The sequence below is a fragment of the Panulirus ornatus genome, chromosome 73, assembly GCF_036320965.1.
Source record: "Panulirus ornatus isolate Po-2019 chromosome 73, ASM3632096v1, whole genome shotgun sequence".
Classification (NCBI taxonomy): Eukaryota; Metazoa; Arthropoda; class Malacostraca; order Decapoda; family Palinuridae; genus Panulirus; species Panulirus ornatus.
In genome coordinates, this window is record NC_092296.1 from 8,371,307 (window position 1) to 8,394,029 (window position 22,723).

The window sequence follows — 22,723 nt, forward strand, 5'->3', positions numbered from 1 at the left end:
AAGAATACCTGACCATAACCATTGGATGAGTGGTTTGCGTGATTTCACTCCGAAGCTTTTGAGGTTTCGTTTGTGCCCGATGAACCGCTTCGGAACTCGGTTCGAAACCCGTGGACTTCGAGTCCACCTCTTATCACCTTCTAGCGAAACATGGCGACCCTAGTTGTGTGTGTATGTATATATACACCCAGACGGGGAACTCCTGCCGGCCATTACACAACGTGGCATCACGTGTGTCGTCACGCCCTCCACGCAGACGCAGTGAGGTGACCCAGTGTGTGTGATCTTCACTGACGAGGTACTACGTCAGATTTAACGAATAGTACGGTATTTGTAGAGCGATGTTTGCTGTAGATAGACAGACAGTATGAACTATGTACATGTGTATATATATATGTATATGTCTGTGTGTTTATATATATGTATACGTTGAGATGTATAGGTATGTATATTTGCGTGTGTGGACGTGTATGTATATACATGTGCATGTGGGTGGGTTGGGCCATTCTTTCGTCTGTTTCCTTGCGCTACCTCGCCATATATATATATATATATATATATATATATATATATATATATATATATATATATATATATATATATATATTTTTTTTTTTTTTTTTTTTTTTTTTATACTTTGTCGCTGTCTCCCGCGTTTGCGAGGTAGCGCAAGGAAACAGACGAAAGAAATGGCCCAACCCCCCCCCCCCCATACACATGTACATACACACGTCCACACACGCAAATATACATACCTACACAGCTTTCCATGGTTTACCCCAGACGCTTCACATGCCTTGATTCAATCCACTGACAGCACGTCAACCCCTGTATACCACATGGCTCCAATTCACTCTATTCCTTGCCCTCCTTTCACCCTCCTGCATGTTCAGGCCCCGATCACACAAAATCTTTTTCACTCCATCTTTCCACCTCCAATTTGGTCTCCCTCTTCTCCTCGTTCCCTCCACCTCCGACACATATATCCTCTTGGTCAATCTTTCCTCACTCATTCTCTCCATGTGCCCAAACCATTTCAAAACACCCTCTTCTGCTCTCTCAACCACGCTCTTTTTATTTCCACACATCTCTCTTACCCTTACGTTACTTACTCGATCAAACCACCTCACACCACACATTGTCCTCAAACATCTCATTTCCAGCACATCCATCCTCCTGCGCACATCTCTATCCATAGCCCACGCCTCGCAACCATACAACATTGTTGGAACCACTATTCCTTCAAACATACCCATTTTTGCTTTCCGAGATAATGTTCTCGACTTCCACACATTTTTCAAGGCTCCCAAAATTTTCGCCCCCTCCCCCACCCTATGATCCACTTCCGCTTCCATGGTTCCATCCGCTGACAGATCCACTCCCAGATATCTAAAACACTTCACTTCCTCCAGTTTTTCTCCATTCAAACTCACCTCCCAATTGACTTGACCCTCACCCCTACTGTACCTAATAACCTTGCTCTTATTCCCATTTACTCTTAACTTTCTTCTTCCACACACTTTACCAAACTCAGTCACCAGCTTCTGCAGTTTCTCACATGAATCAGCCACCAGTGCTGTATCATCAGCGAACAACAACTGACTCACTTCCCAAGCTCTCTCATCCCCAACAGACTTCATACTTGCCCCTCTTTCCAGGACTCTTGCATTTACCTCCCTAACAACCCCATCCATAAACAAATTAAACAACCATGGAGACATCACACACCCCTGCCGCAAACCTACATTCACTGAGAACCAATCACTTTCCTCTCTTCCTACACGTACACATGCCTTACATCCTCGATAAAAACTTTTCACTGCTTCTAACAACTTGCCTCCCACACCATATATTCATAATACCTTCCACAGAGCATCTCTATCAACTCTATCATATGCCTTCTCCAGATCCATAAATGCTACATACAAATCCATTTGCTTTTCTAAGTATTTCTCACATACATTCTTCAAAGCAAACACCTGATCCACACATCCTCTACCACTTCTGAAACCGCACTGCTCTTCCCCAATCTGATGCTCTGTACATGCCTTCACCCTCTCAATCAATACCCTCCCATATAATTTACCAGGAATACTCAACAAACTTATACCTCTGTAATTTGAGCACTCACTCTTATCCCCTTTGCCTTTGTACAATGGCACTATGCACGCATTCCGCCAATCCTCAGGCACCTCACCATGAGTCATACATACATTAAATAACCTTACCAACCAGTCAACAATACAGTCACCCCCTTTTTTAATAAATTCCACTGCAATACCATCCAAACCTGCTGCCTTGCCGGCTTTCATCTTCCGCAAAGGCTGCGTGAGCCTGATGGGAAATGACCGGTGTAGACCCCGTTGCTCACCAACGTGAGACGAAGGGTATTCGAGTACATAGTATTCGAATAGTCATTTCCCTCTTAGGGGAGATCATAGCCTAGCGGTAGCGCTCCCGCCTGTTGCACGCAGGGGTCCCGGGTTCGATCCTGGCTGTTGGAGGTTTATATGATATATATATATATATATATATATATATATATATATATATCTTTCTCTCTTCAACAGAGTCATTTGTTACGTCGATATTTTCCCGTGGAAGACGCCATGCTCTGTCACGGGTACGCTCGCTCCCTGTTAAGGTTTCTAGGAAGGTCCTTGACTCCGGGAGCCAGCCCAGCCCGGGCTGCGGGCCCGCTGACCCGTGACGTGACAGGCTTCCCTCACTCCCTCGCCTGGGCGGGAGTGAGGCGACCCCCAGGTGTGGGGTGCGGCCAAGCCACACGTACACTGGCCACCATCACCAAGGACAGCGGGATCGGCATTATAGGATGCGGGTGCGTTGGTGAGTACTGGAAAAAGAAGACACGGGAAAACGAGCGGCTGTTGCCGACGAAAAGAAAAAAGAAAAAAAATAATGATAATAATGTCTCTTTATCACCAGAGATTTTTTTTTGAGATAAGCGATAAAAGTTCTGTTTTTTTTTTCTGAATAGATCTTGCATAGAAGAACAGTCAAATAGCCTATTCATCTTTCCTTTTAGAAATTTTTTTCTCTCGCTTTTTTGATAGCCTTTCGCTTTGTAAACAAAGGATCGAACACAGTTTTCCACATCAGACAATGCTAAATATAAGAGGTCTTCATACTTGTGAATATTTGTTAAATATTTGTTACATATTTATCTCTGATTTTGAACACCTGTGGTTAAATCAGGCACTCCAAAATATCCAGTTTCTTTATTTTGAAATTCATTCCATTGCATTGACCTTCACTTTACGTCTAGTTCATTAATAAGGGAACCACGATAAGTTCTCATGACCTAACTTCATGTTACTCTCCTTCACTTCGTTCTCACTAGGATCTTATCTCTGTATATTCTTTGAGATATCGGAAGATAGACACCATTCAATATTCCTTTCGTCCACCTCTGATGTTTAGACGGGGCGAAGACACACAGGGGAAAAACCACTTTTGCCTTGTGTGACCTTTGCCCGTGTGACCTTAGATGACCCCCTCCCGCTCGTCTCTGATCATCCCTCCCTCCCTCCCCATCGCCAGGTCAAGCGCTGTGCCACAACCTGACGAGACATGGCTGGAGGGTGGCGGGTGCCTGCGACATCGACCCCAAACAGATGGCACAACTCCCTCCAGGAGTCCCCCAGCTGGCCACCCCAAGGGAGGTGGTGCAATCCTCCGAGGTCATCTTAACCTGTGAGTACCGATAGCTTGTGTCGCCTCCAGTGCAACAGGGGAGGTGGAGGGGGAGGATCCTCATCTATCCCCATTTCGTCCCATTGGGATGGTTCAGGGACATCTAACCTCCCCTGAGGTCACTCTCATACATCCTCTATTCAGTGTTCTTGTGTTTGTGTGTCTTACTATATTGTAGATCTTGGACCTCACACTTGTGTATATATATGTTTCTCCTTAACGCTACAAGTGTGACCTTGTCTCCTGGTCACACCACCGCTCCACATCATGACCCACCCTTTCCCTCTCTCCTTCAGCACCATTCCGTGGCCACTTCCTCTCCCACTCGTTCTTGCATCTTCCCTCATTATTTGCCCTGATCAATCTTAACTGTACCTCGCTTGTTATCCACCTCTGCTGTTATTTTCGGGCCTATTTTGACGTACGTATGAGGGCATCTCCCTCGACGCATCATGCAAACTTTCTGGCAAGCTTCTACACTCGAACGTCTTGCAATCCTCCATCCCCAGCCTCGGCTCTCTCTCTCTCTCTCTCTCTCTCTCTCTCTCTCTCTCTCTCTCTCTCTCTCTCTCTCTCTCTCTCTCTCTCTCTCTCATCTTTACTGAGCGAGTCTGCCACTTTCCTAAATTCCCCCACAACATCAAGACCCTCAATATTGTAATCGATATGATGCAAATACAAATGTATATATGTTCTAACTAAAGTCTAATTTAGATAAGTATTCCCTTCAAGCATCCGCTTGTTATTTACCGTCAACCAAGCGAAGAAAACGGTTCTGTCTCTCTGCCTCGTCTGGTTCAGCTAAACAGTACAGTGTCATCTGCATATAACAGAACCAACCTCCGTTCTTTCTTCTCCTCGTGATTTAACAACACAATAAACAGCAAATGAATTATGATCTCGATGTGTCCAGAGATTTGCAAGTCGAGGCCAAGAATGAAAAAGGCAAGTTATAGGTATGAATGGTGTTGAACTGAGGGAACACGATTTGGGTGTGATAACTTCTGATGATCAAAGGCCAAGTAAACAGCTCACAAACATTTAAAAAGGCGAACAGAATTCTTGGATTTATAGTTAAGCCAACTGTTTGAAAGTCCAGGGAAATTATCCTTTATATATGACACTGATGCGTCCCCCATCTTGAACACTGTGTCCAGTTTGGATCACCTTACTTGAGGAAAGACGTAGACAGAATGGTGAGGGTACAGACACGAGCTACTGAGATGATTCCCAGACTGAGACACAAGTCCTGCGAGAGTGCAGATGAAACGGCTTTAACTCCATTTAGTTTAGGAAAGCGAAGGTTAAGAAGTGTGATCTGATACAGACATTTAGAATGATCAGAGGCTTCGATTATCTTATAAAAGACTACACACAGAGTTGGATTCGTCTAATTCTACCCATAGTAATGGTTATAAACTCATGGGCAAACTCTTTCCCCTCAAATGAGGCAAAGTACTATATATATTTTTTTCAAATGGGATTTTTGTTTACATACGGAATGATTTAACCAATGAGAGTGGTTGAAAGTAGTGCCCAAGAGACGTTCAAGGATAGACTTGATAGATATTTCGCTTCAAAGCCTAGACTTAAGCGTTATCTGCACCTCCATAAGAACAGAAAAATTACATAATGTGTTTGTCTTAAGACACGTACGTATTCCTCCTCTAACCACAATGATCTATATGATGTTCATGTCTCTCCCACTGTCACAGACAACCTCGTAGGCACCAACTGGTCTATTGCTGTTGCTTGTACCACTGTGTATCACACTTGTCCTTCACCTCACGTCATGTCTAGACCCGCGCACAAACGAAGTCGGCGACAACACACGACCTTGACGTATTCCCACGTTCCTGTTAAAGTGGTTGTACCTGCCCGCTCCTCCTCCTCCTCCTTCTCCTCCTCCTCTTCCTCCTCCTCCTCGCTCGCATGTTCCTGCTTCCATGAGAAAGTTGTGCTCAAAGACCATCTAGAAGTCTTGTACTTTCTGGTTCTAGAGTGAGGCCCTTCTAGAGGCGTTTCTGAAAGGTGTGTGTTATCATGGGCGAGTGTGTGACCTTACGTGTATTTCCAGTTCAAGGACCTTGTTGGGCCTGAGGGACTCCCCTCCCTCATTCCAGACACACACACACACACACACACACACACACACGCACACGCACACACACACACACGCACACACAGACACACACACACACAGACACACACACACACACACACACTGACCATCACAGACGTAACCTTGACTTCCCCTCACCCCCCCACCCCTAACCCTGACCCCCCACCCCTAGCCCTGACCCCCCCACCCCTAACCCTGACCCCCCACCCCTAACCCTGACCCCCCCCACCCCCCATCCCCCTGAGATCATTATAGGGCCGACCAGGGAGAAAGGGGAAGGTGGGGGGGGGACGTGGCTGACTATCTAAACCTCGTGGGAACTCCATGAGACGCATCCCACCCAGCGTCACAGGTCACCGTAACGCCACAGGCCACCAAGCGTCACAGGTAGTAGCCATCACCGTAACGGCAGCGTCACACTCCCTCCTGCAGGCCTGCCCAAGCCCCCAGCAGTGAAGGCGGTGGCGGAGGGACCTGACGGCGTCCTGGGGACCATCGGCCTGGGTCAAATCTGGATCGACCATTCCACCACAGACATGGAACAGACTCAGGCAGGTCCTCCTCACTCCTCCACCATCTTCTCCACCTACTCCCTCACTAACCTCCCTCACTCCACCTACTCCCTCACTAACCTCCCTCACTCCACCTACTCCCTCACTAACCTCCCTCACTAACCTCCCTGCCCCTCCTCCTTCCCTCATTAACCTCCTTCCTCTTCCTCCTCTCACTAACCTCCCTCCTCTTCCTCCTCCTTCTCCCCTCACTAACCTCCCTCCCCCTCCTCCTCCTTCCCTCACTAACCTCCCTCACTAACCTCCCTCACTAACCTCCCTTACTAACCTCCCTGCCCCTCCTCCTTCCCTCGTTAACCTCCTTCCTCTTCCTCCTCTCACTAACCTCCCTCCCCCTCCTCCTCCTTCTCCCCTCACTAACCTCCCTCCCCCTCCTCCTCCTCCCTCACTAAACTCCCTGCCTCTTCTCCTCCTTCCTCACTAAACTCCCTGCCTCTTCTCCTCCTCCTTCCCTCACTAACCTCCCTCCCCTTCCTTCTCCTCCCTCACTAACCTCCCTGCCTCTTCTCCTCCTCCTTCCCTCACTAACCTCCCTCCCCCTCCTCTTCCTCCTCCCTCACTAACCTCCTTGCCCCTTCTCCTCCTCCTCCCTCATTAACCTCCCTCCTCCTCCTCCTCCTCCTCCTCCTCCTCCTCCTCCTCCTCCCTCACTATACGTTCTTCCATCTCGTCACAAACTCTGATCTTTGCCTTTGTTAAGCCGACACGACAGTTTGAATTTATAGTCTAGTCTTAAGTGATCTTCAGATACATTGTGTACGTGAATATATGTCGTGGACGGAGAAACTCGTGTGAGGCGTCAATAACCTTTCCTTCCCTCCTTCCCTCCGTGCACCTGCCCCTCCTGCAGAAGTACGTCAGGAGGGTGCAGGAGGCAGGGGGCGCACATGTTAGAGTCGCCCATCACAGGGGGGATGGAGGCGCTGAAGAAGGGGCAGATGGTCGTGTACCTAGGAGGGGACGAGGCGGTGGCCCAAGCTGTCAGGCCTCTCCTCCAGGTGAGTCTTGTGTGAGAGAGAGAGAGAGAGAGAGAGAGACATAATTGTTTCGATTTTTACTTCTTTATCAATTTCACCCCTATATTTTTTTTTTTGTATTTCCTATATATATATATATATATATAGTACTATAAAAGCTTTGCGGAAGATGAAAGCCGGCAAGGCAGCAGGTTTGGATGGTATTGCAGTGGAATTTATTAAGAAAGGGGGTGACTGTATTGTTGACTGGTTGGTAAGGTTATTTAATGTATGTATGACTCATGGTGAGGTGCCTGAGGATTGGCGGAATGCGTGCATAGTGCCATTGTACAAAGGCAAAGGGGATAAGAGTGAGTGCTCAAATTACAGAGGTATAAGTTTGTTGAGTATTCCTGGTAAATTATATGGGAGGGTATTGATTGAGAGGGTGAAGGCATGTACAGAGCATCAGATTGGGGAAGAGCAGTGCGGTTTCAGAAGTGGTAGAGGATGTGTGGATCAGGTGTTTGCTTTGAAGAATGTATGTGAGAAATACTTAGAAAAGCAAGTGGATTTGTATGTAGCATTTATGGATCTGGAGAAGGCATATGATAGAGTTGATAGAGATGCTCTGTGGAAGGTATTAAGAATATATGGTGTGGGAGGCAAGTTGTTAGAAGCAGTGAAAAGTTTTTATCGAGGATGTAAGGCATGTGTACGTGTAGGAAGAGAGGAAAGTGATTGGTTCTCAGTGAATGTAGGTTTGCGGCAGGGGTGTGTGATGTCTCCATGGTTGTTTAATTTGTTTATGGATGGGGTTGTAAGGGAGGTAAATGCAAGAGTCCTGGAAAGAGGGGCAAGTATGAAGTCTGTTGTGGATGAGAGAGCTTGGGAAGTGAGTCAGTTGTTGTTCGCTGATGATACAGCGCTGGTGGCTGATTCATGTGAGAAACTGCAGAAGCTGGTGACTGAGTTTGGTAAAGTGTGTGGAAGAAGAAAGTTGAGAGTAAATGTGAATAAGAGCAAGGTTATTAGGTACAGTAGGGGTGAGGGTCAAGTCAATTGGGAGGTGAGTTTGAATGGAGAAAAACTGGAGGAAGTGAAGTGTTTTAGATATCTGGGAGTGGATCTGTCAGCGGATGGAACCATGGAAGCGGAAGTGGATCATAGGGTGGGGGAGGGGGCGAAAATTTTGGGAGCCTTGAAAAATGTGTGGAAGTCGAGAACATTATCTCGGAAAGCAAAAATGGGTATGTTTGAGGGAATAGTGGTTCCAACAATGTTGTATGGTTGCGAGGCGTGGGCTATGGATAGAGATGTGCGCAGGAGGATGGATGTGCTGGAAATGAGATGTTTGAGGACAATGTGTGGTGTGAGGTGGTTTGATCGAGTAAGTAACGTAAGGGTAAGAGAGATGTGTGGAAATAAAAAGAGCGTGGTTGAGAGAGCAGAAGAGGGTGTTTTGAAATGGTTTGGGCACATGGAGAGAATGAGTGAGGAGAGATTGACCAAGAGGATATATGTGTCGGAGGTGGAGGGAACGAGGAGAAGAGGGAGACCAAATTGGAGGTGGAAAGATGGAGTGAAAAAGATTTTGTGTGATCGGGGCCTGAACATGCAGGAGGGTGAAAGGAGGGCAAGAAATAGAGTGAATTGGAGTCATGTGGTATACAGGGGTTGACGTGCTGTCAGTGGATTGAAGCAAGGCATGGGAAGCGTCTGGGGTAAACCATGGAAAGCTGTGTAGGTATGTATATTTGCGTGTGTGGACGTGTGTATGTACATGTGTATGGGGGGGGGGGGGGGGTTGGGCCATTTCTTTCGTCTGCTTCCTTGCGCTACCTCGCAAACGCGGGAGACAGCGACAAAGTATAAAAAAAAAAAAAAAAAAAAAAAAATATATATATATATATATATATATATATATATATATATATATATATATATATATATATATATATATATATATATATATATATATATATCTTTTCTTTCTTTTTTTCAAACTATTCGCCATTTCCCGCGTTAGCGAGGTAGCGTTAAGAACAGAGGACTGGGCCATTAGGGGAATTATCCTCACCTGGCCCCCTTCTCTGTTCCTTCTTTTGGCCTTATTGAATTAATAGAACAAAAAAAAAGGCTGTTTATCTACGAAGCGAGATTAGAAAACCGATTGGTTTTCGAATTTAAGGGCAGACTGCAGAAAACTCCCTCCTTCCCTCCTCCCTCAGGCGTCCTTCATCAAGGTGTTGTACGTGGGGCCGGCCATTGGTACCGCTATGGTCATCAAGGTGGTGTCCAACATGCTCTTCTGTGTCCATGTGGTGGCCATGGTAGAAGCTCTCATGTTAGGTCAGTGTCGGGTGCAGACGTCCCACTCATACATGTATGTCTTCACGGTAAGTTGGGGGTCGTGTTTACCTTGGTGGGTGGGAGGTGGGACAGCTCTCTGATGGGAGACGATTCAGTTCATGAAAATAGAATAATAATGATAATGATAATAATGATAATAATAATAATAATAATAATAATAATAATAATAATAATAATAATAATGATAATAATAGTGGTAGTAGTAGTAATAATAATGATATTGATAATAATAATAATAATAATAATAATAATGATAATAATAATAATAATAATAATAATAATAATAATAATGATAATAATAGTGGTAGTAGTAGTAATAATAATGATATTGATAATAATAATAATAATAATAATAATAATAATAATAATAATAATAATGATAATAATAATAATAATAATAATAATAATAATAATGATAATAATAGTAATAATAATAATAATAATAATAATAATAATAATAATAATAATAATAATAATAGTAATAATAATAATAATAATAATAATAATAATAATAATAATAATAAAAAAAAACCTCATTTCCTACCGTTTTCTTCAGTTTGTGTACACTTAGCCTTAGCAAGGCACAGCTTATCGATCAGCTCAAAAGGAGGGATGAACAGCTATTTGAACTGTGGGCTGGCCGCCGTGCCCAGGATTCGAACCCGGGCAAGACTGTGGGTGATGCGACAGTCTGTAAACAATAACCTTTACACCACTTACTTCAGATCATCAAATTCTTCAGTGGATGTGATGATATTTATCTGGATACTTAAATGCATCTAGATCAAATGGAATATAAGTCTTGTAGTTGATGTAGACTCTTAAGTTCATCTAAATCAAGTGAGTGGAGGTCTATAAGGACACTCTAGATTAAGTGTTTCTAGATTAAGTCAAATATCTAGTTTTTAGTACATTTAGGTAAGTAGGTTCATGTAGGTTAAGTTAGATATCTAGTTTTTAGTACATTTAGGTCAGTAAGTCCATCTAGGTTAAGTTGAATATCTAGTTTTTAGTACATTTTGGTCAGTAAGTCCATCTAGGTTAAGTTAGATATCTAGTTTTTAGTACATTTAGGTCAGTAAGTCCATCTAGGTTAAGTTGAATATTTAGTTTTTAGTACATTTAGGTCAGTAAGTCCATCTAGGTTAAGTTAGATATCTAGTTTTTAGTACATTTAGGTAAGTAAGTGCATCTAGGTTAAGTTGAATATCTAGTTTTTAGTACATTTCGGTCAGTAAGTTCATCTAGGTTAAGTTAGATATCTAGTTTTTAGTACATTTAGATCAGTAAGTGCATCTAGGTTAAGTTAAATATCTAGTTTTTAGTACATTTACGTCAGTAAGTGCATCTAGGTTAAGTTAAATATCTAGTTTTTAGTACATTTAGGTAAGTGCCTCTAGGTTAAATTAGATATCTAGTTCATAGGACATTTCTTTAAGTACAACTATATATTCTTATATGCACTAAGTAGGGCGCTTATAACCTATCATAATAGCTACTTATGACACTTAGAAAGTTGATATAACCATTAAGGATAAGATTTAAGTATATCTAGATCGTGTCGCAAGGAATAAGAAAAGTCATACGTATGTATAACCACTTCTTAAAGTCTCGACACTTTAGCTTCCGATGGAGTCTTCCACCAGAACCGCGTCATCTGCAAACGGCAACTGACTCGGCTTCCCATACTGGCCCCTTAGGGTAGAGAAGACCTACCTCCCCTCAACACCCTGAGGGTAGAGAAGACCTACCTCCCCTCAACACCCTTAGGGTAGAGAAGACCTACCTCCCCTCAACACCCTTAGGGTAGAGAAGACCTACCTCTCCTCAACGCCCTGAGGGTAGAGAAGACCTACCTCCCCTCAACATCCTTAGGGTAGAGAAGACCTACCTCCCCTCAACACCCTAAGGGTAGAGAAGACCTACCTCCCCTCAACACCCTTAGGGTAGAGAAGACCTACCTCCCCTCAACACCCTTAGGGTAGAGAAGACCTACCTCCCCTCAACACCCTTAGGGTAGAGAAGACCTACCTCCCCTCAACACCCTAAGGGTAGAGAAGACCTACCTCCCCTCAACACCCTTAGGGTAGAGAAGACCTACCTCCCCTCAACACCCTTAGGGTAGAGAAGACCTACTTTCCCCTCAACACCCTTATTTTCTTGGCATGCAGCCCTTATTTTCTTCTTGGCATGCAGCTAAGCGAGCCGACATTGACCTGAGGACCTTCTGGGATGGGATTCGAGTGAGCGTCGGTAACAGCATCGCTTGGGAGACGGCTGCCCCTCTCATCTTCAACGGGACGGACTATGACCCAGGTTTCAGCCTCAGCCTTCAGAACAAGGACCTCCAACTTGGCTACGATATGGCCAGGAAGTTCAAGGTGAGAAGTAGTAAGAGATTCTGAAGCCGAGGCATTCAAAAATGGGATTCTGAAACCAGTGTGAGACACTAAAGTATTATTATTATTATTTTTGCTTATGTAAGACATAAAAGGATTTTGAGGCTAGTATAAGACACTAAGGGTTCTGAAACTACTTGCCGACACCCAAAGACGTCCTAAAACCGAGACACAAATGGGGATTCTGAAGCTAATGTGAGACAGCAAAAGGGGTTCAAAGGCTGTTATATGACAGCAGAAGAGTTCCGAAAACTAGTGGCACCAGAGTGGAATCTTAAGCAACTATGCTACACTAAAAAAGGATTCTAAAGTTAATATGGGACACCTAGAGGGAGTTGTAAGACTAAAGTGAGATGGCAGAAGGGGTTTTTAAGGCTAATATGAGACAACAAAAGAGGTTCTAAGGCTAATATATGACTATTTTGGGACGATGATATTTCGTCACCAAAACAGGTTCTAAAGTGGAGGCAATATAAAGTTGTAACCCGTGAACCTTCTCGTTTTCCTCCCCATGCCAGGTGCCCATGGCCATACACCAGCAGACGCTGAGCACCCACCGCCAGGCAGAGTACCAGTTCGGGGAAGACTCCGGCAGCTACATCGTCTCCAAGATCCTAGAACTGGCTCTCAATGAACCCCTTCAGGTCCCAGGGTTCGAGAACTGGAGTTACAGCAACGTCGTCGAAGACGGGTCTATCATGGCCAAACACGAGGGTATTGACCTTTGAGGAGCAGATGTCAGTGCTTGAGGGCTAGGCCTCTACCCTTAAAAGAGGCAGGTGTCGACGCTTAGGGTCTGTACGTCGACCTGTGAGGCCAAGCCTCGATGTTTGAGGGCAGAAGTCGACTTGGAAGCCCATGTATCGATGTATCTATCTACTTTGTCAAAACCAAAATTCTACTGGGAAGCAATTTTGATCTTGAAGCAATACCATAATTCAATAATAATTGATAACATATACTGACAACAAAGTCTATGTACCGTGGTATTTACTGGAATTAGCGAAGTGTCCCGTATAAATCCTTTCTCTTTGAACATAGATAAAAATTTTCTATGATACGGTAAATGGGAAACTATGATATTAAAACTACATATTATCCCGTTATTCCCACTACAGTTACTACATAATGTATCCTTTATTACTGCTGCAGTTACTGTATAATGTACCAGCTATTCCCACTGCATCTATCTAATGTACCTTTTATTCCCCACTGCAGATACTACATAATGTTCCTTTTACTCCCACTAAAGATACTACATAAAGTTATTCCTATTTTTTTTCAAGTTTGCAACAATTAGTATCTTTAGGTAGAACCAAGGGGGCTTTAATGGACATAATGAAATCAATAATTCATTATACAATAAAGGACAGTCACTGTAATTCTCAATGTCTCTTCCCCCATATTGTCCCATTTACAAGCCACACACTTCTTTGACTTTAGTGCAATAGAAGCCAAGAGAATCTATACATTATTCTTGTCAGAATAAGGACGAAAATAATTTGCTTTTTTTATATTTACTCTTATCATTATGTAAATGTATTAACAAAAAATGTAATTGATTAACCGCTTGATCGCAATCTACAAGATGTTCATGAATTATATCATTACTTCTAAGATCAAAATGTAATCCGTTGACTTGGTCAGTGGGATATAGGTCTGTCTGATCTGATATTATTAAAAGGTTCTTCTTTCATAAAGAGTGTAATGAAAGAAAAATACATACACAAAAAATGGTGACCATATCAAAGCATAGAGGAAGTATTAGAATACAAACATTATGCAAATTTGGTTTAGAACTGTGAAGTATAAGTTTTTCATACACAGAGCAAAGATGTAATATACATAGAAGATTATAAGTAGATAGAATTAGACGGTGTCGAAGAATATTGTCATCTTTATCCTAAAAAGAATAAAAGAATTAAATGGTGTTTTTAAGATGATCCGGATGACGGATTAATCCGACTCGTTCGCCAGGGTTTGTTGACACCACCATTGGCTCTTACATCACCAGCTGGGCGTGAGATGAGATTAACTCCAGGTAACCTACCTTTTTTCCACTCATGAAATGATGACATTTAAATGGCGTTTATTGGTGAAATAAGCTGAAATGACATTTAAATGGCGTTTATTGGCAAGATAAATGGCTGGGGAACTTAGGGCAAGAGGACGGACGAGGGTGAATGTCCAGGCATTGCATTTACCTTCCCCATCATTAGGGCGGGTATTAAAAGTAAGCGTAGTAGTACTTCGTAACATTAGGACGTTAGGAAATAATTGGTAACGTATAATTAGTGAAATAATTAGTAACGTATTTAGATAATTTCAAATCTCAGGATAGTGTTGCCTTAGTGGGACGAGGTTGTGTAATGTGTTGACATGGCCTTCCATCTTTGAGAGACGGTTGAGACTCGTAGGAATGGACGTGCATTCCGCAGGATCCTTTATGGGATCCTGATCTTTATCAGTTAAATAGCTATGTAGCTGAATGGTATTGCTGCAGGATCCTTACGGGATCCTGATCTTTATCAGTTAAATAGCTATGTAGCTGAATGGTATTACTGCAGGATCCTTACGGGATCCTGATCTTTATCAGTAAATAGCTATGTAGCTGAATGGTATTGCTGCAGGATCCTTACGGGATCCTGGTCTTTATCAGTAAATAGCTATATAGCTGAATGATAATAACATGAGATTCTTAAATTTGAGGCTCTATAAGGGCTATGTCCTTTTAAGAGGCTAAATGGTTATCGATGAAGGATGCAATGCTGAAATAATGGATGTCGGTTACATTCTGAGTATAATATTCAGGGAAGGATTTATCTGATATCAATTACTTATACAGTATTGTATGATAAAGTAAAATGCGCTGAATGATGCGGTGCTATGTCAGAATACCATTAACTTTCTTTTTTTTTTACCAATCCATAAGTAATTTCCGAGGTTCCCCTCAAACTAGTGCATTAAACCAAAAATGCGGGTCATTAGTTGAATTAAAAGGTAAGTGTATTTGGATGGTAAGTCAAAACAGACTTAGTGGAGTAAAGGAGGAACTTTGGAATCAGAGCATTTTGAACTTAAGCAGGCTACGATGAGCCATGGAAATCTGGGCGAGTGCAGATACATTACAGGCAAATTAGCATTATCTAGTTGCCAGAGATGTCAAAATAAGGGACTGAATATTTGATGGGAAGATGTGTTTTTATTCTGATTAGAAAACACTACTTCATTAGTTGCTTTGCTCATGTACTTGTGGTGTATGAATACAACTAGAATAAAATGATATAGATAAAGGGCCAATTTTGCAGATTTTTTTATTCTATTATACCACTTTATTTGATTGTTTTAATATCTTTGTAGGGCTGTTTATCTCAGGCTAAAAACAAGACTTTTTAAAATGAGAATGATTTTGACTTTCTTTTTATGGCAAGTCGACAGTAGGAAGGATTTTGAAGCTTAGGGAGTATGTAGGGCCAGTTAACGTGAAAAAAGGTGCAGCATATCTAGAAATCAACAGAACCTTTCCTCATTTGCCCCAGCAGCCAAGATTTACCTTTGTTTTTATGGTAGTGTAGCTGAGACATTTGATTCGTAATGCTGGTTAGATGAGACAGTCATTGATTTTATCTTCGATTCAAGATGTTAGTTAGTTGGTTTTTGTCTTAAGCATCACACTGTAGAAAATAAATGCCTGAAGTTCGTAGTTGGAGGTACCTTTGGTGGATAAAGATGTATCATATTGACAAAACTTACAGTGCTATTATGCAAGGCTTGAACTACTGTGTGAGAAAACTGCCCTACATTCTCTGCGTCTTTAATGTTTTTTTAATGAACTTTGTTCTTTTGTTATATGGTTAGTGTTGAAAAATTATAATCTTTTTTAAAGCTATAACTGATGGTTTTTGATACATATATTAAGATTGTAAGAGTTTTATAAATATTTCATGTATTCTTACATTTTATTGAAAGATTCCCATTGAAAAATATAAACACAGAAAGTAAGAAAATTATCTTTTAATCAAATATGTGAGACAAAACTTTAATAATTCCAGGTAATTATGGGCAAAGGAAAAGCTGTACAAGCCTTCACTCACCCACAGCGTGTCCGACTCTTGTACAAAACAATTCTTAAGCTCCACCGTGGCTTACCCCTTGAACTACAAGCCTTAGGTATGGGTAAAATATAAGATTTTTTTCTCATAAATAAAGGTGATGATAGAGATAGAAAATTATATTATATTTCTATATTTATTTCTTGATACTGGCCAACCAGATCTGTTTTGCTAATAGTCCAAAATGGATATTTTGAAGACAGCAATGTGATTTTGAACTGATGGTATATATTATGTACTCTACAGTTTTTTTTTTTTTTTTTTTTTATACTTTGTCGCTGTCTCCCGCGTTTGCGAGGTAGCGCAAGGAAACAGACGAAAGAAATGGCCCAACCCCCCCCATACACATGTATATATATACGTCCACACACGCAAATATACATACCTACACAGCTTTCCATGGTTTACCCCAGACGCTTCACATGCCTTGATTCAATCCACTGACAGCACGTCAACCCCAGTATACCACATCGCTCCAATTCACTCTATTCCTTGCCCTCCTTTCACCCTCCTGCATGTTCAGGCCCCGATCACACAAAATCTTTTTCACTCCATCTTTCCACCTCCAATTTGGTCTCCCTCTTCTCCTTGCTCCCTCCACCTCCGACACATATATCCTCTTGGTCAATCTTTCCTCACTCATCCTCTCCATGTGCCCAAACCACTTCAAAACACCCTCTTCTGCTCTCTCAACCACGCTCTTTTTATTTCCACACATCTCTCTTACCCTTACGTTACTCACTCGATCAAACCACCTCACACCACACATTGTCCTCAAACATCTCATTTCCAGCACATCCATCCTCCTGCGCACAACTCTATCCATAGCCCACGCCTTGCAACCATACAACATTGTTGGAACCACTATTCCTTCAAACATACCCATTTTTGCTTTCCGAGATAATGTTCTCGACTTCCACACATTCTTCAAGGCCCCCAGAATTTTCGCCCCCTCCCCCACCCTATGATCCACTTCCGCTTCCATGGTTCCATCCGCTGCCAGATCCACTCCCAGATATCTAAAACACTTCACTTCCTCCAGTTTTTCTCCATTCAAACTCACCTCCCAATTGACTTGACCCTCAACCCTACTGTACCTAATAACCTTGCTCTTATTCACATTTACTCTTAACTTTCTTCTTCCACACACTTTACCAAACTCAGTCACCAGCTTCTGCAGTTTCTCACATGAATCAGCCACCAGCGCTGTATCATCAGCGAACAACAACTGACTCACTTCCCAAGCTCTCTCATCCCCAACTGACTTCATACTTGCCCCTCTTTCCAAAACTCTTGCATTTACCTCCCTAACAACCCCATCCATAAACAAATTAAACAACCATGGAGACATCACACACCCCTGCCGCAAACCTACAGTTACATAGTCTTTTAACGTCCATATTTATTGCACATTATGGATCAGTTTGCTGATGAGATTATAATGTTCTGGGTTGGGAAAATATGAACAGTAAAGAGATATGTGTTGGATACTAAAGAGAAAGAGGAGGTGAATTACAGAATGTCCAAGGATCATTTATATCCTTTATAGATAAACTTACTCCAAGATATTGAGGTATCTCGATAGTAAATATGCTGCTTTAAGGAATTAGACAGTCATGTGCAACAAGTTTTGCAAGTTTATATCTCCAAATGGAATTAAAGGGGAATGAATGAAGAGTAGAAATATTTACATATAAATAGAATTGCCTCTGCTCCTTAAGTGAGGTATTTTGAGAATAAATGAATAATGGCCTTATTTGCACACATACACTCTCTAGCTAACATGTAAATTGTATTGAAATCAAAGCCTACCATCCACTGCCAAGACTCATAGACTACTCTGTGATTTACTTCGGCACAAGTCATATAGGAGGCCACAGACTGTAAATACTGCATTGAATCTGTTCGTTCTTTCCCATGCTTTCCTCTTTCCTGTTTGAATGATCAGGCTTTGGCACCTAAGACCTTCATTTCATCCTTTCATCTTCTCTCCCTTGCTTTCTCCCCCTCTGGCCTGTAGATCCCTTTAGTCTTTCTTTGCTCACCTTCTCCCATAAATTGCAGTAGAAAGTCTTTGGAAGGGTGATTTAGAAGCGTGCTGAAAAAAGTTGAGGGGGTAAAAAAATACTTAATTTTAAGGGACTAAATAACCACCTCAGATGACAAAAAGTTTAATGCCTGAGAGAATTTTGTACCACTAGAAATAGATTTATCTTTAATAAAAGTTTTTATAGCCATACTGTGTTCCAGAAATTGAAATACCAACACAGTACTATATGGTTTAAATCTTTCACCTTACATTGCTTGCATGTGCCACAGTCTTTGCCACAAATTCTTTTTTATGGGATTTATTCCTTTAATTGGTGAAGCTGTTACTTATGGCAACTATTCCCTATGCCATAGGGCTGTGTAAGGATTTTTGTTGCTTGTGTTTTTTGTGTACTGTAAACATGCATGGTAGTTTATGGATGAGGGAAAACATCTAAATAGAACTCCGTCTTCAATCCTTGTTTTTGTAGAAAGAAATTTTTGTATGAGTAAATTCCCATAGTTTATAGTTTGATGTTGATATTTTCGGTCACAATTGTCATTTTATGTTCACAGGCTCACCTGACTTACTCTCCGTTGGTATTTTATTTACAGGATTTTTTAAAATTTCCATTTTGTGCCCCTCAAAAAGGAGTCCATGATAAATGACAAATGAACATTATTTGTCTCATGTGTATCAGAAAGTTTGCAGTTGGCAAATGCCACTCCTGAGTCAGTTCTTTTTCCTTCTTTTTTCCCAGCTGAACTGCCAGTGGACTGTTATTAAGTTTCAATAAATGTTTCAAGCAAGCCAAGCATTTTTATGGTTACCGTCAAGAGGTGTGGTTGCTGAGTGCCTTAAGATGTAAGAACAGGAGTGGTGGATGATGTACATGGGATTGTGAAGGAAAGACTAGGAATTCTTATAAAAAAAGGATGATTGTAAAGCTGGTTGATTTCTTGCATATATGAATCCAAGGTTGCTTGGAGTGTGATGCAAGGAATGAAAAGGTAATCATTTGTTCACATGTGTTACATTGTACAAAATTTTATTTTAGTGAAAGAATGTCCATCGATATTCATGGTAGAAGTACATGAAAGAGATAGGAAAAAAGGGTATGATGTGTTTTCATCTTTTCTTTTTTCATGAGAAAACAAAGATGCTTCTTATAAAGACCAAGAGGGATGAGAGATTAATACTGAATTATGCCATGACTGAATTGTTATAGTGTAGGGGTCTTTAAGATCAGGGTGTTTAGGGAATGAGGGAGGATTGAGTGCATATGCGGCAATTTTTATTTGAGAAAGGAAGCATAAAAGGAGATGCTTATTCTAAATGAAGGCTGGACTTAATATGTTTATTGCATGATTATGGAGCACAGTAATAGTGGGGAAGACTGTTCAGCGACAGGTAGGACACAGAATGAGGATACAGATGTAATGAGTTGGGAAACTGTGTGCATGGCCCACTCGAAATGAATGAGATTAGGAAGAAGATAACAGAAAATTAAACAGAATGATGGGATTGTATGTGAAGAAGGAGCAACGAGAAGTTAAAGATGACAAAGAGGGTTATAGGATGTGAAAAGTATTCATGTAAGTAGAATATAAATAATTTCTTGAATGAAAGAGTAGATAGGATGTATTATATATGTTTCTCTTTAGGTGACCAGTATACCAAAGATGAATTTCGACGACACAAGGAAGCAAGTCCAGAACAAGCCCAGACTTTTATGGTGGAATGGACAAATTATGCTGTTGCAGTTGCCAAGCAGCTTGGGATTCGTGGCCCTCACACTTCAAAGATTTTGGGCAAGTCTTTAGGAGAGTCAGACTTGAATAATTTCAATGATGAACAAATTCATCAGTTATATGAGCTGTATGAGGCAGCAACTTTGCCGGTGACTAATAAAACAAATAACGAAAGAGACAAGTAATTACTTTCCATAGTTTAATTTCAAAAAGATAAGATGCAATTTGTGTAAGTTACAAGTGGGAAAGTGATGGAGAAAATTCATGTTGTCTCTCAGCCAAAAAAACGGCTTGCAAATGGAATTGTATTAAGAAATTGGAAATCCTGGTGGTGAAGTGATTCTTGAGTCTGTAAAATTTTTTACAGTGTAAGACTTTATAGAAATTGCTGTACATAAGTAGCTATTTTAATGATGTATTAAGCTTTGTGAGGAGTGAGAGTCGATCATAAGTTACAGCTCTCTAGATGTTATGTGGTTTAAAGTGGTCTTTGCCATTCATTCACCTTTTTGCAGCAGGGAAGTTTATACCAATATTTATATGTATTTAAAGATATTTCCCTAAATTGATGTTTTTTGTCATCATAACTGACCACTGCTTCATGTAGGTAAAGGACATTGTAAAATTTTAAGATAGTTTTGCATATTTTGTTTAGTGTTACTTTAATGTAAATATGTATGTTTGATAATATGGCTAGAATATTCAACTACCTCAAGTATTTATGAATAAATGCAATTTTTTTTTTTATTATCCCTTTTACTTATCAAATATGAATGATGGTTGAGAAGTACAAGATCAAGCAAAAGAATATTCTTTGAAGACTATATATGTACGTTTTACTTTTTGTGATTTATGCCTTAGAAATATTGTTTGAGGTAGCACAGTATGTTGTGTAGGTTTGTCTATGGCACTCCAGTGACTTGTACAATTTATGATTCATACTTTACTAAGTTGGAAACTGGCATATTTGTCCTAATTTTAGTTTTTCATGTTTCATTTGGTACCTCTACCTGTTAGACAAAGTACAAAAGTAGTACCTTATTTGTGTGAAAAATAGTTATACATTTTTTCCACCAAAACCATAAATAATTCTTTTTCACCTCTTTAATTACCTTTACATAGTTTAGGTGAAAGGCACAAAGAGAAGAGGAAGACCATGAAAGAGATCAACAGATGCTCAGATGTTTAGAGCTAGTTATTTTGGATGATAGTAAGGGAATGATTTTTTGATCTGTACAGTGGAGAAATTTGTGTATAAAGTAATGTGACTGAAGACTTTAGTCTTATTTGAAATATCTGTTTAGAGTGAAGAATGAAACATTAAGATGTGTTTTGATTAATGTGACTGATTATTCTTTTTAGTACTATACATTGATCTATATCTCTGACACTGGTTCCAACTGGAACTACCTCTGACATAAGTGGAAAGTATTTGACTGTACTGAGAGGCTGTGTGCAAACATCAACTCCATTTGAATAATGCCAAAGTTTTTACCACATAGTACAATAATGCCATTTTACCACAGTAGTACAATAATGCCATTTTACCACAGTAGTACAATAATGCCATTTTACCACACTAGTACAATAATGCATTTTACCACAGTAGTACAGTAATGCCATTTTACCACACTAGTACAATAATGCATTTTACCACAGTAGTACAATAATGCCATTTTACCACACTAGTACAATAATGCCATTTTACCACACTAGTACAATAATGCCATTTTACCACACTAGTACAATAATGCATTTTACCACAGTAGTACAATAATGCCATTTTACCACAGTAGTACAATAATGCCATTTTACCACACTAGTACAATAATGCCATTTTACCACAGTAGTACAGTAATGCCATTTTACCACACTAGTACAATAATGCCATTTTACCACAGTAGTACAATAATGCCATTTTACCACAGTAGTACAGTAATGCCATTTTACCACAGTAGTACAGTAATGCCATTTTACCACAGTAGTACAATAATGCCATTTTACCACAGTAGTACAATAATGCCATTTTACCACAGTAGTACAGTAATGCCATTTTACCACAGTAGTACAATAATGCCATTTTACCACAGTAGTACAATAATGCCATTTTACCACAGTAGTACAGTAATGCCATTTTACCACAGTAGTACAATAATGCCATTTTACCACACTAGTACAATAATGCCATTTTACCACACTAGTACAATAATGCCATTTTACCACAGTAGTACAGTAATGCCATTTTACCACAGTAGTACAGTAATGCCATTTTACCACAGTAGTACAATAATGCCATTTTACCACAGTAGTACAATAATGCCATTTTACCACACTAGTACAATAATGCATTTTACCACAGTAGTACAATAATGCCATTTTACCACAGTAGTACAATAATGCCATTTTACCACACTAGTACAATAATGCCATTTTACCACAGTAGTACAGTAATGCCATTTTACCACAGTAGTACAGTAATGCCATTTTACCACAGTAGTACAATAATGCCATTTTACCACAGTAGTACAATAATGCCATTTTACCACACTAGTACAATAATGCCATTTTACCACAGTAGTACAGTAATGCCATTTTACCACAGTAGTACAGTAATGCCATTTTACCACACTAGTACAATAATGCCATTTTACCACACTAGTACAATAATGCATTTTACCACAGTAGTACAGTAATG

At 40.7% G+C, this 22,723-nt stretch overlaps 1 protein-coding gene and 1 pseudogene across 2 annotated transcripts; both read left to right on the forward strand.

The window, feature by feature from the left end:
• Window positions 1–202: 202 nt before the first annotated feature.
• On the forward strand, window positions 203–14,023 carry LOC139748274 (2-(hydroxymethyl)glutarate dehydrogenase-like; annotated as a pseudogene).
• Window positions 14,024–14,108: 85 nt separating this feature from the next.
• Window positions 14,109–21,123, forward strand: Sdhaf3 (Succinate dehydrogenase assembly factor 3). Of its 2 annotated transcripts, none has more exons than XM_071661246.1 (3): window positions 14,109–14,177; window positions 16,189–16,306; window positions 19,942–21,123. In XM_071661246.1, exons 2-3 carry the CDS (start codon window positions 16,195–16,197, stop codon window positions 20,211–20,213), a joined length of 384 nt encoding a protein of 127 aa, XP_071517347.1. In that variant the 5' UTR covers window positions 14,109–14,177; window positions 16,189–16,194; the 3' UTR covers window positions 20,214–21,123. The 2 variants fall into 2 exon arrangements, with proteins under 2 accessions (XP_071517347.1, XP_071517346.1); XM_071661245.1 differs by lacking the exon at window positions 14,109–14,177 and adding an exon at window positions 14,225–14,369.
• The last annotated feature ends 1,600 nt before the right edge of the window (window positions 21,124–22,723 follow it).

Coding starts and splice junctions, on each gene's coding strand:
- Sdhaf3 (XM_071661245.1), top strand. CDS start 14,280: ATGGCTGGGGAACTTAGGGCAAGAGGACGGACGAGGGTGAATGTCCAG. Junction 14,370..16,188: donor CATTAGGGCGGGTATTAAAA/GTAAGCGTAGTA, acceptor TAATAATTCCAG/GTAATTATGGGCAAAGGAAA. Junction 16,307..19,941: donor CCTTGAACTACAAGCCTTAG/GTATGGGTAAAA, acceptor GTTTCTCTTTAG/GTGACCAGTATACCAAAGAT.